The sequence below is a fragment of the Mixophyes fleayi genome, chromosome 1 (genome assembly GCF_038048845.1).
Source record: "Mixophyes fleayi isolate aMixFle1 chromosome 1, aMixFle1.hap1, whole genome shotgun sequence".
NCBI classification, from domain to species: domain Eukaryota; kingdom Metazoa; phylum Chordata; class Amphibia; order Anura; family Limnodynastidae; genus Mixophyes; species Mixophyes fleayi.
This window is the reverse complement of record NC_134402.1, coordinates 333,445,966-333,466,091: the sequence shown is the minus strand read 5'-3', so window position 1 is coordinate 333,466,091 and position 20,126 is coordinate 333,445,966. Positions and strand designations below refer to the sequence as shown.

At 37.7% G+C, this 20,126-nt stretch overlaps 1 protein-coding gene across 1 annotated transcript in view; it reads left to right on the top strand.

Moving 5' to 3' along the window:
* The first annotated feature begins 406 nt into the window (after positions 1 to 406).
* The window catches only part of PRODH (proline dehydrogenase 1), a 99,526-nt gene continuing 79,806 nt past the window's right edge, over positions 407 to 20,126 (top strand). The window contains exons 1-2 of the mRNA XM_075214747.1: positions 407 to 846; positions 7,295 to 7,503. Coding sequence (XP_075070848.1) covers positions 499 to 846; positions 7,295 to 7,503 — 557 coding nt within the window. The 5' untranslated portion in view covers positions 407 to 498. The remainder of the gene's footprint in view (positions 847 to 7,294; positions 7,504 to 20,126) is intronic.

The window sequence follows — 20,126 nt, the reverse complement described above, 5'->3', positions numbered from 1 at the left end:
TCAACAAAATACAGGAATCCTAATAAAAACTTCCACTTTATCTTTTCGTTAAGTCTGTTCATCTGAATAAAAAGTGTTGCTGTCGCCAAGTATGACACATTTAAAATGACTTATGGTCTTCCGATATAAATATTATATTGAGCTACTGTATGTTATATCTTCTAACTTAGGTTACCTTTTTATATTGTTACTTAAAAAATAAGTGCGGGTTTAATTCTGGCAAGTAAAATTTGTTACAAAGATGTTACATGAGCCTACAATATTATTTCCCCCAGAGCTGCTACAAGACATATGATGACTAGACTAGCGTGCAGGTTTACATTGCTATCTATTACACAATCTGGTTTGGGCCAATCAGGAAGCAGGGGTGTGTACTGGCGGGAGGAAGAGCTTGTCTGCTCTCGGTGCTTTTAATGCTCGGGAGTTCCCTATCACGCCTTAAGTATCATCTCTGCGCAGCTTTCACGTGTACTGAGCTGCTACTAGTAGGCATCACAAATGGCATGTAGCAAAATGGCCACTGTAACCAGACTTGCCTTGAGCATCAGGACTCATACACTGATCGCAATACGAGAGAGATCCACAACGGCAACTACGAAGGTGAAAGGGACTGCCGAGACCAAGGCACAACATGGGCAAGCAGAGATGAAGCAGTGGCTACCGGGTTCAGAAGTAGATCACGTAGGAAGAATTGAGAATGTGGTACTGAAGTCTTGTCCTTCTGTTACTATGAATTTTGAGAACACGCAGGAAGCCTATAAAAGTAAACCCACGTGGGAGCTGCTTAGGAGTCTATTGGTTTTCTGGCTCTGTTCTGTTAATAGCGTAGTTGACAATAATCAGCAGGTAAGATGCTAATGGCATAAGTAATAGTAATAATTGATAAGCTACACTAAAAAGTGAAAGTGTTGTGTAAAAGATCTTTATTGTCTGTCTTCTGAGAATCAAAACCATGCCACAGTGACATGTCAGTTTCTGGAAAATACTTCACTATATATGAGTAGGAATAAATTATGGCAAAAGCATGTACTGACTGGTTAACAAGGCTAATATATGTAATGGTAAATCATTTCACATTGTACAGTCTTGATTGCCACATATGGTTAAAAAGAAAACTAGAGCAAACATGTGACCTAAAGTTTGCACAGTGAATTAAAGCCAACTAGTGCTTTATTTGTTGTAAAGCGGTTAAAGACTGCTATTCCTAAAGTGGAAATAATGGTGAAAGGATGTTTTTCTTTTATGGGATAAGAAATTTTTTACAAAAACCCATTCAAAATTTGCTCACTAGTAGCTGAGAGATTTCGGTTACAAGTTCCCATATGTCACTGACTACATGTCGCATTTAGTAGAAGTGTATGATAACAGCAGTCTTTGCTTTCCTCATTCACATATCACAATAATAAATCAAAGCATTTTCAATATTGTATTCTCTGCTTTTAATATACAGTCATGGCCCAGTTTTGAGAATGACACAAGTATTGGTTTTCACAAAGTTTGCTGCTTCAATGTTTTTAGACCTTTTTGTCAGATGTTGCTATGGTATACTGAAGAAAAATTACAAGCATTTCATAAGTGGCAAAGGTTTTTATTGACAATTACATTAAGTTTATGCAAAGAGTCAATATTTGCAATGTTGACCCTTCTTTTTAAAGACCTCTGCAATTCGCCCTGGCATGCTGTCAATCAACTTCTGGGCCACATACTGACTGATGGCCCCCCATTCTTGCCTAATCAATGTTTGGAGTTTATTAGAATTTGTGGATTTTTGTTTGTCCACCTGCCTCTTGAGGATTGAACACAAGTTCTCAAAGGGATTAATGTCTGGGGAGTTTCCTGGCCATGGACCCAAAATTTTGATGCTTTGATCCCCAAGCCACTTAGTTATCACTTTTGCCTTATGGCATGGTGTTCATCATTCTGGAAAAGGCATTGTTCGTCACCAAACTGTGGATGTTTGGGAGAAGTTGCTCTTGGAGGATGTTTTGGTACCATTCTTTATTCATGGCTGTGTTCTTATGCAAATTTGTGAGTGAGCCGAGTCCTTTGGCTGAGAAGCAACCCCGCACATGAATGGTCTCGGGATACTTTACTGTTGGCATGACACAGGACTGATGGGAGCGCTCGCCTTTCTTTCTCCGGACAAGCGTTATTTTTTCCAGATGCCCCAGACAATCTGAAATGGGATTCATCAGAGAAAATGACTTTACCCCAGTCCTCAGTAGTCCAATCCCTGTACCCAGAATATCAGTCTGTCCATGATGTTTTTCCGGTAGAGAAGTGGCTTCTTTGCTGGCCTTCTAGACACCAGGTCATCCTCCAAAAGTCTTCGCCTCACTGTGCGTGCAGATGTACTCGCACCTGCCTGCTGCCATTCCTGAGCAACCTCTGCACTGGTGGTACCCCAATTCCGCAGCTGAACCAACCTTAGGAGACAGTCCTGGCACTTGCTGGACGTTCTTGGGTGCCCTAAAGCCTTCTTCACAACTATTGAGCTACTCTCCTTGGAATTCTTGATGATCCGATAAATGGTTGATTTAGGTGCAATATTAGTAGCCGCAATATCCTTGCCTGTGAAGCCCTTTTTGTGCAATGCAATGATGACTGCATGTGTTTGCTTGCAGGTAACCATGGTTAACGGAGGAATAGAGGAAGAACAATGATTTCATGCACCACCCTCCTTTTAAAGCTTTCAGTCTGTTATTTTAACTCAGTCAGCATGACAGAGTGATCTCCAGCCTTGTCCTCGTCAACATTCTCACCTGTGTTAATGAGAGAATCACTGACCTGATGTCAGCAGATCTTTTTGTGATGGTGCTGATATGCAGTGGAAATGTTTTTTTTGGGATAAAGTTCATTGTCATGGCAAAGATTGACTTTGAAATTAACTGCAGTTCATCTGATCACTCTTCATGTCATTCTGGAGTATATGCAAATTGCCATCATAAAAACTGAAGTAGCAGACTTTGTGAAAAATAAAATTTGTGTCATTCTCAAAACTATTGTCCATGACTAAAGTTTATCCTCACAGCACTGCCTGCTGTGAGGATAATGTCATAGGTGTGCTTCTATTATCTAAAGTTATCAGGAACTTTCCTGTGGAATTGTTTGATTCAGAAACCTCCAGACGATGGTCAGAAGAGACCATCATGTTATCTCCCAGCCAGTAAAGGCTATCATTGTAGGACTTTTACTGCACATAATCAATTTTACCAACTCCACTTTTGGTGACTATGGACTGTCATGGTAGTGTTTCTTAAATTGGCCATACATGAGACGATGTTGCACATTTGGCCTGATATCACCACATGTGTGACCCAAAAGGAGCACATTGCTCAGCAATAATCTATAATAATAATGTGACAAAATGAGACTTGACAGTAGATGTTTAGGATTTTACTATTAAATTGGAATTCATGATCATTATCCAGCTTGATCATAAATCTGGATAGAAGACAACTGTGGTCATCTCCTGACTGCACTAACAGGCCCCAATGTGGTCCGCAAGTGATTCAGCCACTCTGTACAAACACAGAGGGGGCAGGGGGGGGGGGGGGTATTTACTAGGCTGTAGGTTTGAAAAAGTGGAGATGGCAAACAATCAGATTGTAACTCATTTTTTTTTGGATGTACTAAATAAATGACAACTAGAATTTGATTGGTTGCTATAGGCAACATCTCTACTTTTTCAAAACTACAGTTATAGTGATTGTGTTGCTCAGTGTTTTGACTTAGCAGCAGTATTGGCCAACTGTATCCAGCATTGAAAAAGATTGTGTTGTACTATAAATACATTAAACCAAATAATTTTGATTGTCCTCTACCATGTAATTGATGCATTTTCTCCACTTTTTCCTTTGTGCATGATTTCAAACAGAAGCCCTGCTGGAAAAACACTTAATAAAAGAGTTCATGTCCAACTTTTGAGTCATGCAAGCAATCCCTTCCAAAGCCGCCAATGGGAAATGCACATATCTGTTCCAGTATCAGAAAAGATAGCGGTGAGCGGCATAACACTGCAGAGTCCTACTGATGAAGTCCTGCAGTGGAATAATAACAATATTGCAATACTACTTATCTTATCTTATTATTCCACAGCAAGGTTTTCTGACTCCCTGTTTGACATAAATACTGCAAGTTGTGGCACAGTCCAACTATTGCTATGATGTCACAGCCAAGGGCCACATCACCTGCCTGCCCAAAGTTAGAGGCAGCAGGGCTGGCAGTGATGCTTGTGAGTGGGAGGGGGGTGTAGCTCTAGCACTGACTCTGAATGTACAGTATAGTCACTGCTATGTCAGAGGTTGCAAAAATGGATAGCTCCTCTTTGGTCAGTAAACTTGTGTTTTTGTTTTTTCTTAGATTGACTTGTGTCTTTTTAATAGCTGTGAATATAGAAGATTTGATGACAAATTCTTGACTATGATCTTGACTATTTGCCGGAGAGCTAAACAGCAAAATCATTGGCCAGACACTTTTTATGTTGCAAAATTGTAAAAAATTCAATGTGGATCTCAGGCTGCGTGTGGATCACTTCTTGTTAGATTGGATGATGGGTGCACACACAGGCCTATTTTATAGTAAAATCAGGCATCAAAATCATTTTGTGACATCACCCTTGCCCTGATTTCACCTGCAGTATAGGAGTGTGTTGCAGACACTATTTTACAAATGTTTCTACTGTAGTAAGTGCAATGCAAACTGATCTTTTTTAATGGACTGTTATTGGTGAGACTCATTGCAATGTTATCCATTAAAAGGGTTGGTTTTCTGATGTTCGAGGATGGGCATCTCCTATAATCAAAACTAAGTTTTTCACATTAGAACTACAAGTATAATCCTCGTGTATCCCTATTGTTGTAATGATGCTTCCTAGATTATAAGCAAATAGTAGTGTAAAAGTTAGTCTTGCCTGGTTACTGTTAGTAGTTACTTCTCTAAAGTTATGTTTATTCTAACCTAACAAATATGTACTAGAGTCTCGTGTGCACTGCAATACCATGGCCACTTCTCAAGATCCGTTTCATGTGTCTTTGTGCGCATGAGACTTTTCTTTTCGCAGAGAAAAACAAATAACAGTGCTATGGAGCACATTGCTTTAGAACACTGTTGGGCAACAGGCGTCCCCTGGACAGCATTTACACGCAGCCTCCAGGTCTATTGCCTATTCTGACTTATTCTCTCTCGCACGCTACTGAATTATTAAATAAGGAGCTAGACGAGTGTCATAGGCTAACGCACATCATGCTGACCACTCAAGTCTAGTCACTCTACTGCAGAATGCAGAAGGCCCTCACCCAGTTATGTCTATTTTTGTTTTAGAGGGTATGTTTATTGCAAGTTATGTAAAGCGTACATCAACTTTCTAAGATTGCAACTCATGTATGGAGTCTTTGAACCTAAGTAAATTGCCGTTGGTGTATTTTTTTTAATTTAATGATTTAAAATAGTTTTGTTTTTTTCAAATTAATATAAAACATTTATTTGTTAATACTATGCTGCCATGCCTGTATGTTGAATTTTGATCTGGATCATGGCGTGCTTGTATAAAATCCCATGCCTGCTGTTTTTCAGCTACAAGTAAACACCCAAATTAGATCAAATAAAACATATACACTTTTGATGCAGTTTCCCTGGAATTTATTCAGTTTAATATTAACAAAAAAAAAAAAAAGTATGGCGATATATGTTAAGTTGGGGGGGGGAGCAGCAACGAAAAACTATTGTTTGCATAATCATCTTGGTTGTGGACTAAATATAGGTAGTATGTTTATAGTTCTAGTTATTACGAACTAATTCCATGAAAATTGTAAATTTTCAGGTTAATGGAAATTTGTGTCATAAAGGCTTGTAAAGTCTATGTAATCAAATTGCAAAGGTATGAATGCTGTCAAGCAACCTTACCCAGTTTCCACTTGTACAAAACACAAGTAAACAACACACGTAAATATTCAAGAACTAACACTATTAAATAGTTCGAAATACTTCGATCTGCTCTGGGAGATCTTGGAGGGGAAATCACGCTGCCAAGTCCAGGGGTGTGGTGTGTGAATCGTGTCATTAAACTACATCCCACACTTCTTAACGCTGCAATTTTTGGCGTATAGCAGTGGTGGGCGCGGGCCAGGTTGGCACAATTCGCTGTAAATCGCATCATTAAACCCCACTCACTTCACTAGGAAAATGGGCAGATGCGGGAGTTTGCACTGCTCTCCCGGGAGAATTCTTTGAAACTCGCAAGTCTGGACATTCCAGGAGAGTAGGCGGCTATGTATAATTCAGTATAAGAGGCATTCGGTAAATGGCTTATCTTTGAACAATGTTGGTAAATAACCCTCAATGTGCTCTTTACAGTGATTAAATTGGTCAGCGCTTCGTTGTTAAATTGTGACCTGATTAGCAAGTAGTTGTGCTGTGATTTTGGCAAGATGAGTATATCCGACCACAGTGAGGAAGCTCAATACTCTCAACACAACTGCCTCCGATAGATAGATAGATAGATAGATATATATATCTATTTCATTTTTGTGAAGTACATTCAGTTACTATTGAAGGGATTAGTTAATGTTTCGGACTGCACTGACAGAAAACGGGCATCATGTTGTTAATATTAACATTTATTTATATAGTGCCATCATACTCCATAGCACTTTACAATTGGGGACAAGCACAATAATAAAATAGGATTGGGTATTAACAGACAGACAAAGCAATAAGAGGGTATTGCTGACAAGTTCATGTATCAAACACTTTTCACTCTATAGATTGTAAACTTAAGTGCCACTTAAGGGGAATTTTTTTTGTGCTAGGAAGGGCATTCCACGGGGGTGGGTGCATTCCCAAAAAAGTCCTATAATAGGGAATGGGAGTATGAGTATGGACAATAAGCGCAATTATTTGGGTGAGCGGAGGGGCTGTGCTGCAAGATATTTTGAAACAAAGGAGGAGATGTATGTTGGTGCAGGTCTGTTAATGGCTTTGTATGTTGGTAGAAATATTTAATAATTGCTTCAGTAAAGTATTGGCTACCAATGTAGGGACTGACAGAGTGAAGCAATGAATATTGGTCACGCTGCTACATTCAAAATTTATTGTAGGAGTGAAATTCTGGTAAGGAGGAAATTGCATACCAAATATATGATATATATTGCATGGAGAAATTATATTTATAATCATACAGATTAAGCAAAAATTTACAGAACTGAATGTTGATCTATGAGGAAATCTAATTTGCAAAATGTATGTGCAAAAATGTAACTAGTAAACCTCTGTTTTTTTTGTGGTTTCCTTTAAGCTGCTCCAATTAGCAAGAAAAGTACTTGGACAGAGGCTCTTTGAAATACTAATGAAGATGACCTTCTATGGACAGTTTGTTGCTGGAGAAGACCAGGATTCAATTAAGCCACTAATAAGACGCAATCGCGCATTTGGAGTTGGGTCTGTTTTGGACTATGGTGTGGAAGAAGATCTTACCCAAGAGGAAGCTGAAAAAAAAGAGATTGAGTGAGTATTTAAACATATAGTCATTGACATAGATGATAAAATTGTACACTCGAATTGGTACATGGGTAATTATCATCCAAATGCATTCTGCATCAGTTCTAATTGATGTCTGATTGATCTCGATAAGATGTGTATAGTATGCATACTGGATCTATACACACCACATTTACTTACCCATATGGAGGTTCTAATAATTGGCCCTACTTGTAAGAATGGAATAACTGATTCTGGCAGCAGAAAGTCAGCGAAATACATGGCAGAAGGGATTCAGAGGTAAATAATCTTTAGATTTTGGACCTCAACTTTAACACCCTGAGAGATACATAAAACCCTGGTCAAAGGGTCAGATGTAGTCACGGAGCCCTTTCTGGTTGATTAGTGAGGGGCACAAACACACTTCTCAAACTGCTGTGACAAGCTTCACTTTTCCTGCAATAATTTACGTTCAAACATATCCAATGCTTTCTGGTAGCACTGGTGACAATTGTCTAAACGTGTAGCATAATTACAGTAAGACACAACATCTGTGAATATCTCCTGAATGGCAGGTGTGCTCTGTATGGGACTATTCTGGTGCTACTAGTTGAGAAGGGGCTTATATTATTTTCTCCACTAAAATATGAATGAAGACTGTCAATCTCATTTTGAACTCTAACTGGAGCCAGAAAGAGATATTAGTTTATGCCATTGTCCTCATTAATTAAATCCTTCCAGAAAGATTAGGTATTTATTCAGGTCAACTCCTTTAGGTGAAGCAAATGTTATATCCTGTTTGACTGGATTTATGATGTCTCGTTCATGATGCATATACCTAATTATGCAACTTCTAATGTAGCCAAAAACAAGAAGCTCTTTGTATTTATAGCTCATCTAAATCACAATTTGTAAATGCTCAGCAGGTATGCTGAAGCACAATGTTGCACTGAGTTGCATTCCATTGAGCAGGATAACTTTGGATAAAATGCACCCTTAAATATGCAAAATTTACTGAAATGAGCTGCCAGCTATCTCTTCCATATAGTAGAGGCTTACATATTTTGACGTGTGCTTTACAACTGGTATCAAAACCATTTAAAGCCTATACACTTTCAAACAAGTGCCTTAAATTAATTAAATCTGCTTAGAATGTAGAAGTTCCAATCAAACGGTGTTGTAAAAAATTGCTGACGCTAATTTTTTTAGAAACTTGTCTGTAAACAATTAACAAGGGTTGGCAACCCTGCCTAATTTATAAGTTTCCTGTTCTAATCCATCATTGATTTATCCTCAAACAATGTATGCTGGATTCAGCATACCCCCAACATAACCACTTTGAAAACTGGGTCACTTTAGGCCTTGATCAACTAATCCTTGGCTCTAATTGGGTTTAGTCCCTTTGCTACAGAAAATCTGTTGGGCATTGATTCAGTGCATTTGTAATTACTGGTACCATTGTAGTTTTTTAACACGTGAGGGTTACAGCAACTTTGATTAAACTTATGGGCTAAATACAACTTTTTGGATATGCAACGTAAACCCAATCCCATATGTACTGACTAGAGTGTGTACCTAACAAGCAGCTTATTGACCAGATACTTGATCTTCAGAGGGACGGCGTATAAATTGAACAAACGAGTGTGAATAGCTTTTCATGCTAGTTAGTTCAAACTGCTGACATTGACCTTATAACGTAGAAATGTTGGCAGAGCGTAAATAAAGTAGATGCTAGTACACTATATAAGTGTATCTGACCAAAGGTGAGATATAGGATAGAAGTGTGACATCGGCAGCTGAATTCCCAGAACAAGCCCAAGAACCGGCTAGTTGTTCAGCCTGTTGGACTGGCAGCAATCTATAGAATGGAATGTATTGTGCCGAAGCGGAAACGGAACTAAGCAGCTATGCAGACCCACAGTAGGATAACTGTACCTATAACAGTCAGTGAGGAGTACAGCTGCATGAATTCTAAAGACAACCAATTCAGTATGCCCCTTAGTACATAGGCCACCGCAATTTGGCTGTAGTGCTGTTTTGTTGAGCTTAAAGCATCCATAATAACAAAGCAGTCAGCAGGGAGGATCTGTACAAAGCTGTAGCGAGTCCCTCTGTCTACCACTCCTCAAAATCTATTTATAAATTGGACATTCTTGGACTATTTTGCACATTAAGGTCTACACTTATTTAAAAAAAAAATCCACAGATTTGGATTGACCTTTTCACCCAGCCTTGCTCTAAGCAACCAGTCGGCAAATTACTCTTTAATATATTTGTTGCTATGGTTTTGGTGCAGAATTTCTTAATTGAGCAGTGTTACTGATTAACCCTCTAAGATCTGCTACAGGTATTTCAAGTTATGATTTGTAATGTCCGTTTCTATCGTCGCTAATAAAGATTGTCCAATGTGTTTAATGTAGTTCCAACGCACAAGAGATTTAATAGCATTGTATAAGAAAATGCAATAAAGTATAACTGATACATTGCGCTTGCGCACTGAATCTAGTAAAAGTCATTCAATCCTGAAGTCTGTAGTCAGAGAGAGTACCTGGGCCAGTGCCTGTTTATATGCAGTTTGGTTTGAAAAAAAAAAAACTGATGTCCCAATGTACACAAAGAGAACTAAAAGGAGAATGTGAGTTGGAACTTTATTAAATGTAAACTATTTACAAATGTAGGTGTGTATGTAAGTATATTTGCTCTGTTTACCTGTGCGATTGCGTAATTAACCCTAGTATGACATGGCGTACTATGTCCTACAATACGTACTATGCAATCGCACTGAAAACTATTACAATCAATATTTATTCATTTAGAACGACTTCATCCAACTATTCGACTTTGACAGATTCTTATCCATTTTAGATGCTAGGTGAGCATTTCATTCGTATCACTATTTTGAAAATCAATGTGTAGGAAAATTGCGCAATTGTATTAAGTGACACTTAATTTGTACTCAATGTGGTGCGATTAAACAAACACACATCTTAAAAGAAATACTTAGGTAAGGATTTTTTTTTAGGGAAGATGCACAACTGTTAGCATATGTGAATGATAAAGTGGACTCTTGTTTCCTTTTTAATAAAAAGCTCACCTTATTAACGATATGTGAAAAAGCCTCAATATTGTGGAGGAGTTGGATACTTCTGCAAGTTGTTTGTGCACAATCTGGAATGACATTCCCTGTTCACCCTGTGATCAAACATATCATTTCTAAAGTGTGAATTACCAGATAGAAGGTTGACTAGTTCTAAGTGTCTATATTATTATTATTATTATTATTATTATTATTATTATTATTAATTATTGTCGTTGATTTGTAAGGCGTCGCAGAACTCAACAGTAGTGAAGTCAGGACATGCATAAAAGCGGACATGAAACAACAAAGGGTACAGAGGGCCTTGCTCATGGGATAAAAAAAAAATATGCTATCCCAGGAGTTTATGTGCTTTATTTAGGCTATTCACTGACATATATAATAATTTCTGGAAAATATAATGTCTGGCAGAATAAAATTAGTTTGTCAGCCAGGCCAGGACCATCTCCCAGACAGTGTGAGATTGCGTTATGACTTAAGCTCTGGGTTGTGGACTTCCAATGTAATGTCACCTGCCTGTCAACTATTTCATCAACTGTCAAAGCAGCGTGAAAAGTTTGTCAATGATGAACTAAGCAGCAAAAGTCTTTATTTCCATGGGCAGAAAGAGAACCTCCCTAAATATTTGCAATTCATGTCTCTTGGGCAGAAATGTAACTCCCTGGAGTTTTATTGGGAAATGTTTCAACTTTCAGTAGGTAAATTTGGATGGCCCTGAAAAAAATCTTGTGGGCACAAGGGCAAATATAAAAGTACCTAGATTCTTCTTCCAGCAGCAGAGAGGGTAGATACTCTGACAGGAGCTTTGGAATTACGCTGAGTGAGAAATCATACTGCAATTACTTTTTCAGAGGTAGTCATATGTACTCTCCTTTTCGCCAAGAAGTCCACCTTATCATAAAGAATTTCGAAAAAAAGTTCTGTTTTTGGTGCCTTGGAAAAGGGGAAAAATCCTGAAGTAGCACAGAAAAAGCTGGACCTGGATTTTTTTCAGAAGCTGGACTTGAGAAACAGTTAGTACTATTCTTTTAAGGTTCACTTTTATGTACTAAACTCCTTCCTAGAAGTCAGTCTGACATGAGTTAAGTTTGGTCTTTTAAACTAGTCCATTTGAGCTCCTAAAGGCGGTTTGGCTTAGGTATGTGACCTACAAGGTTATTTTTTGCTGCCCATTACCTCAGCTAGTAGGATTGGGTAACTTAATGCCCTGTGGTTTCAGAAACCCTATTTAAATATATATTAACAATAAATATTTTAGAACCATTCCTCAGTTAATTTTCCCTTTTTTTCCAATCCCAAAAAATGCTAGAGTGGACTCTGTGCTCCCTAGATTTTGACAGAACACTTACAATTTATCTACATAGAACCAAGTCATTAAGGCAGTCAAAGAAATGTATTTATTTTTCCAGAAGATTCTTTTAAAGCACAATACAGAAATAAAGCCATTTATGCCGGGTTAATTGGATTATTAAACCATATAAGCTGAACGTATAGCGAATATATCGTATTTCCCCATGTATAAGGCGCTCCCATGTATAGGACGCACCTTAACTTTGGCTCCAAAATTTGAAGAAAAAAAAATATTACGGTAGCTGTCAAAAAAGGCAGGGAGGTGGTAATGGCCGGCTGCTCTGATTGCGATCAAAGTAGCCGGACAACACACTCTCCCTGTAATCTCCCCCCCCCCCCCCCCCCTCCTGCTGCCACTGTGCCTCTGTCCCCCGCCTGCTGGAACCCCCCCCCCCTGCTGCCACTGTAACGCTGCCCCGCTCCCCCTCGATCTCCCCCCGCTGCCCCTGTAACGCTGCCCCTCCCTGCATCCCCTCTACCCCTGTGTAAGAAGCACCCAGGTATTAAGACCCAAAATTTTTGGGGAAAAAGGTGCGTCTTATACATGGGGAAATACGGTGTGTGTGTGTGTGTGTATGTATGTGTGTGTATATATATATATATATATATATATATATATATATATATATATATATATATATATATATATATATATATATATATATATATATATATATATATATATATATATATATATATATATATAATTTCTGATGGGTTTAAATCCTGGCTCATTTTGATATTTTAATTTTCTAGGACTATAAATATTTTTATCTCCTACAAAATTACAACAGCAATATCAATATTGAAATCTTCATTGCATTCTAGTCTGAGTGTTCCAGATATTGAAATCCTTTATTATCCATGTAGCAAAGTTCTCTAACCTCTGCCCCCTTTCACCAGTAAGGTACAAATTGCATTTAAATCTATTTCATTGGATTTAAATCTATTTCTCGTGTGTTACCAGCAGGTCTTAGAAGGTTGTGTGAATTTTGATTTGGTAAGTGTTAATGTGCAATGGAGTGGAAATGTAAATCAAATTCAGGTTGACCTCAGTGCTTAACATAAATACGCCTCTTAAATGAATTTCCTTGCCAACCAAGTATCTCAGGCTGGCTATTGTTCTGTTTTGAGAAAGTTAATCAGCCCCTGGAACATCATCTAGAAATAGAGTACAGTGATTGAGTAAATACATCTTTCAATATAATTTTGAATACAGGCATTACACTTCTGTTGGTATATAAACAAATAATAATACACACTAGAAGATACTGAAGGATCTTCTTAAAAACCTTTTTGTTTTAACACAAGCCTCACTATCCCTTTTATTATCTTGTTTTGTTTTACAGAATATAATGGTAACTATCAAATTTGACATGACAAAACAGCGTTTGATGTTTCTTAACCCTTTCCCTATCATTGATGTAGAATCTTAACTCTTTGCTTCTCCAGTGCTTAATGAGAACACATATTTAAATTATGGGTTGCTAGTACCCAGTAAAACAGAACAAAAATATTTCTAATGATCTAACAAAAATATTTTCTTGATATTAAAGAAATCTCTTATGTCTTACTGGCAGCCTGAGATTTAATATATCTTTTGTATAGAGAGTCTGAGTTGGCACTCCTACTACGTTCATAGGAGTGATTGGGCTTAAAATGAACATACTACACTATTTTGTTCTAATTCCCAACTCTATCTAATATCTTAATATGAAAAACTGAAGAAGACTTATCATCGATTCAGTCTATGCATCAGATAAGCCTTCTATATTTTGTGTTTTGGTACGCAGCTATTTCACACTTTATTTATTGTGTTTGTTAAATAATTTGTAATACACTAACTTTTTCATGTTGTCTTTCCTTTTTTTTTTTTTTTTTTACCCATTCTTGTTCCTTCACTTATCTGTCAATGCATGATATAGAAAATTATATTTTTGCACATGTGTTCACTATCTGAGTCATTAGTCTGTTTGTTTCTAGTCTCCACCCGCTGCCCTTTTCTTTTCTCACTACTTTTTTTAAAATTTCTGACCGCTGAGAAACATAGGACTATTTGTCATACCAAGTTATAGATACACACCATGTGATTGTGATTGGGAGAGCAGAAAGGAAATTAAAATGTGCACTCATACATATGATCCACCATTGTTTGAGTCTCCACACGTAACCCCTCTCCTTGTATCAAGAGCGCTGATATGATAAACAGAAAGGTGCATTGTGCTTTTGAGCTTACAAAGGGACTTGGATACATCGGTCAGCACTGTGCCAAGCCTGAGTTTTCCTCCTGGCATTTATTGCATGTTGAATGATTAATGCACAGATGATATCACTTCATGGCACAAATGATCTCTTAAGTTCTTATAGCCTATACTACATAAAATGTAGATATTTGCAGGATGAGCCATAGTGACCCACAGCAAGATAAACTACCTGCTGAGTTCCGTTGACGGGCCTAAAATCTGCTTTTAAAAACAGCAAACATTTATTTGCTTTTACAACTGAGTATAAAATTGTGAGGCATCAAGGAGATTACTTGGGGACATGATGCTTGAAAATATCACATTAATATGTATAGGGGCCAAGCCTACCTTGCAGCTTTATAAACAGTTTAGTTGCTGCTGGCATCTGTTTTACTGTCAAGCGACACACAATAGCATAGAGTTGTTGTTTTTTTTTGTTTTTGTTTTGTTTACGGATTCAGCATCCTAATGGACTCCTTTTTGTTCTTCCTGTTAGGCTTATGACTGCAGTTTCTCTTTGCTCATCTGACATCACATTAGATGTATAAAGAAGTGGAAGTTGCTCAATCAATTTATAGGCTATAGCAGGTGCTTGAAAGGGTGAGGTTATCCTGAAAGGAACAAACACACAAAGAGATTCCCCAGCACACTGCTATAGCCAGCAACAGATCTGCCATTTCTACTGTAGATAAAAATGCAAAAGTCTTAGTTGCACACATTAGATGTAACAGATGTACAATCCTTGCAATTAGTAATGTGTATATTCATTTGGAGAGCCCTTAAGCTTCTGCAAATGTAATGGGCAGTGCTTAAGTTTTATATATGAAGCATTACTGTAAAATATGTCTTTATTCTAAACAATTAAGTATTAACTTCCCTCTTTATCAAATATTTCTATAGCCACTGTAAGATGCTATCTAAATTACTGCTGATATAGGACAAAGTTGGAATGACAAAGCAAACCATGCCATCCCTGGCAATACCTCAGTATGAATCCGACAGTTTGCAGTCTGCACAGAACAGTCCTGTTACCTGACAAACAAGCTATCGTAGCACACAAACTCTGACTGCCCCAGAGTGTTGGCACCTCCCTCCTAAGGCCAAAGCGAAGGCTGTTATCTCTTAAAAAAAAAAAAAAAAAAAAGCAAAACAAAAAACCCCCCCAGATCAGATGGCATGCTGGATGGATTTATTAAAGTATAAACTCGTACGTTATTTCTAGTTTATTATGGATACCCATGCTTTGATACAATAACAAAACATTTATTTACCTGTTCATACAACTGAATTTACTCAGTTATGAAGCTGCCGGTTGATGCCCTTCCATGTCAGCAGCTGGTGCTTCATGTGGGGGAACTGCTATGAAAATTAAACCCTGAATGAGTGACATTGTCACTCATTCATTATGTCAGGGGTTTATGCATCATAAGATGCGGTGCTGCTAAATATGCATCGCTGCACATCTTAGTGATGCATATTTATGCACTTTGCTGGGGCTGCTCTGGGAGCCCCGGGAAGTGATCCATCATCATCATCATCATCAACATTTATTTATATAGCGCCAGCAGATTCCGTAGCGCTTCACAATTGGGAGTAAACAGTAACAATTACAATACTGGGTAATACAGACAGAGCGGTAAGAAGGCCCTGCTCGCTAGCTTACAATCTATGGGACAATAGTTTGATACACAAGGGTAAGTACTACATCATATTGAATATTTGTCTAGCTAGAATGCAAAGGTTACAAAGTATTTAGTGGGCTGTATGCTCAGTCATTCAACTATGTTGGTCAGGGGGTTGTTGCCTTGTGTAGAGGGCGGTAATAGGGTAACCTAGGGAGATTAAGAAGGGTGGTAGAGGAATACTATAAGCTTGTCTGAAGAGGTGGTTTTTCAGAGAACGCTTAAAGGGTGAAGACTAGAGGAAGGTCTTGTGGAGCGAGAGAGTAAATTCCATAAAGTGTGTGCAGTCCAAAAGAAAAAGTCCTGTAACTGAGAATGGGAGAGTACATAGATCTTGTGCAGAACGGAGGTGTCGAGTTGGGAGATATTTTGAGACAAGTGAGGAGCTGTATGTTGGTGCAATTTTGTTGATGGCCTTGTAAATTAGTAGAAGAATTTTATATTTAATTCGTTGAAAAACCAATGTGGAGACTGACAGAGTGACTCAACAGATGTAAAACGATTTGCAAGGAAAATCAACCTAGCTGCTGCGTGCAAAATATATTGTAGGGGCTCGAGTCCGATTTTGGGAACACCAGTAATGAGGTAATTGATGAGCGCATGAATTAAACTTTTTGCAGTCTTGTGTGAGATATGTACGTATTCTGGAAATGTTTTTAGATGTATGCAGCATGATGTAAATATAGAGTTGATGCAGGGAACAAAGGATAGTTGTGAGTCAAGGGTTACACCTAGACAGCAAGGTTGCGGGATGGGATTTATGGTCAGTGCTGCTGGTGACAGGAGGAAGCGATGTGCGCATGCGCACAGCACTTTCACTATATCAGATTCTGCGAAGTCCGAGAGGCTTCTGCAGAATCTGATGGAAAATAGCAGGTAACGCCATCCTTACATGGCGTTACCCGTCTGCGCAATGTAAAGCTTGTAAAAGCTTTATGCATTGCAGAGCATCACAGTCCCCATATTAATCTACAGGGACTGCGATGCTGCACGGTATTAGCTTAAACAGGAGATTTTCTGTGAAATCTTCGTTAGGCAGTTAATGCATAGAAAATATACTTAAAAGATGCAGAAACTGCCATTTCCGTATCTTTTAATGGGAAAATTAGCTTGATGCATAGACCCCTCAGTGCACCCACTACACCGTGGCACCCAAGGCAACTGCCTAGGTTCACATAGTTGTATTGCAAGCCTTTTCATTAAAATAATGGTGTCCTTGTGGAGGTTACTCATTTCAGTGTGAGCAGTGGCCAAAAACTATAATCGGTAATGGTAGAAGTATTTAATTTCAAAAAGCAATATTTTTTTGAACAACTTTGTTTTATTCTACAAGACGGGCCCATTCCTATGATTCCTAGTTTTTTTTTTTTTTGTTTTTTTTTCTTTCATACAGAATAATGTAATGTATATTTAGAACTATATCTAGCATAGCTAACAATAATAACAAAATACCACTGTGCAGTAGCCAGTATTCACAAACAAAGGACATTGCCAAAGACGTCAACATTTCTTTAGTCCTGATTTCCACAGACAGTTCATCATCAACATTTATATAGATAGCCCTTTGTCATTCAGATTGAAGATCCTGTTTTTTTTGTGTAGCTTATTCTTTGATGTCATGAGCATGAAAATGTGCAAAGGAGAGGCAATAAATATGCAAAATACCTGCTCAGTTGCGCCAAAGTTCTCAGGCATGGAAATTGTTGCATACATTTGTATTTTGTTTTTTTAATTGCATTGTTAATCATTGTATATTTTTTTTTTTTATTTTTTTTTTAAAGTCTGTTTTTCTCCTGTTTATGCTGGGCTCTTAATATTTATAGTTGATCTTGCATGCCTACAATACTTGATCACTTTGAATGTCTTTTCATGGCCACCCAGATATAGTTGGAACAGGTGATCCCTATATCACTATCATTTAATCTTCACGCCAACTGAATTGTTTTGTTTTTTTTTTTTTTTTTTCCTGGTTGAGTTTATCTAGTCTGTCTTCGCTTCCAATATGATAAAACAGAAATCCTTATCTACACCTTCTGCTACTGTTTTTATGTCTCTACTCTGCAGTAGTGAGCACAGCAGACAGTTTAACAAGCTGAAAGAGACAGGTGTTAGACAGCACTGTTGGTCTGGGAATAGAATATGTTCTTTCCAGGGAGGATAGACTCAAAAACAAACAAACACTAACTGTAAGCTGTGTCCTTATAGAGTTTGCTGCTTTTTAACAGCAAAACTGTGACAAACAACATATCTGCCACAAAAGTAATTTATATTTGTCGCCTTAAAAAACAGCAGCGGTGTCCAAAGCTAAATTTCCACAGGAGCTTTGTTTAATAACTATTCTGAAAAATGAAATCTCAATCATATTATTGTACTTCTCATATACATTAAAGGCTGGTTATAGTTTTCCCATGCGTTCTAGTGGATGCAGATGGAGTATACTTGTATACAGTTCTTTCAATTATAGCTATGTTTGGCTGTCCAACTAGCTCCAGAGAAATGGCTAAATGTTGCAGCATCTGCTTTGTGAGGTTATTTAAACAATGAACTGACTATCCAAAAACACAGTGACAGATGCAGTCTCATAAGGCAAGCATTCTCATAGATGTTCTCCCTTGTTTATATTTTAACACTGTTATGAATTCATTCTAACATGTACTTGTCACATTTGATCATTCATAAATTCAAAGAATCAAAATAAATGAACAGGAATTACTAGATGCATATCCAACCCACTTTTTAGATCACATTTACACAGGCCATGTCCTGCAAATGTTGATGCTAATTTGTATTAAATTATATTTATTATTTTTTATTATCCTTAATTTATAAATGCTCTTATCCACTGGCATTCTTCGTCATCAATTATGTATGGGCTACCAGAGAATCTATAGTACCAATATCACATACATGAATACAATAAACATAATATGAATACATAAAACATAAGATATATATGAATACAATAATCATAGTAACGCATGCATAGATAGTCATGCGCTAGCACGGATGAAAGTATGAATTTCATGTATGTGAGTGAATAGCAGAAGATTCAACATAAGACATCAGGGGCATATGAGGTTAAACGTACATGAGACATATAAGAGGAGCCTGCCTGTGAGAGCTTAGACAAAACTGGTATAGGAATGCTATCTGTATGTAGTATTATTATTCTTCTTCCAATAGTCATGTGTACATCACTGCGAGGCTTATTGCTCTGGACGTGATGAGAGAGAAGGCAAATAGCATTCACCTTTTGGGGTGTCTTGGCATCTCAACAAGGGGCACTTCACTCTGGTCTGAAATATCACCAAATATTTTGTTTGTCTGGTTGACCATTGCCATTTTCATTGTCTCTGAAACATCCTCCGAGATGCATCACACCAAATAGAATTTCCCTCCAGAACTACCTAATCTGCAGGGGAGAGACTGCTGGTCAAGAGATGGTAGTTTATTATTATAACCTGTATTTTCTATCATATTATTCTAATGTAATATATATCATCATGACAGCTCCCACAGAAATTTCAAGAAAATGTTGTCAGAAGCCAATGGGGAGACCCATAAAAGTACCCCATTATAAAGACTGCTTTATTACACGTCATGGGATAACCCATTGGCTTCTAATATAACTTTTTAATACAGTAGTTTAAATTTGAACTTGGCTTGTGTATTCTGTATTGTGTTCTGTGTTTAATGTAACTGTGATAACATTGAATTTATATGCAAATCTTAAATGTTTGTTAATTGGTTGCTGTTGTTGACTGGAACCTTTCACCTAAATGAAACAAAACTAGAACATAACAGAATGTTTTTGTTTTTTTTTATTATCATTAGCCAGTGGGCGTTCTCAGTACCATGGACTTGTAAACATACTTTTACATTGAGGCAAATAACCGGATAAAAATATGCATTCGGTTTAATAATACAAAAACACCAACAGCAATTATCACTTTAAAGAAATGGTTAGCAAAGTCCTACTATGTCCGATGGGACATACATCACACAAGGGGTAGGTGGCAGTGGCCCTGCTTCACTGAAGAAGGAAGACAACTCGCCGATCCTTGCACATTTTAATATATAACATAACTAGGGAGCTAAATTAGTTGGGAGTGGCAACATGGCTAAAATATATACTGCTCACAGTTCACATGTTGGCCCAAGTCATAACGGAGATCAGAGCATAAAAAATGAGTAAGTTTGCACCTTGGCAAAACCATGTTGCATTGGAGGTGAGGTAATTTTAAAATGTGGTGATATATTTACAGTTGGGATAGGGCA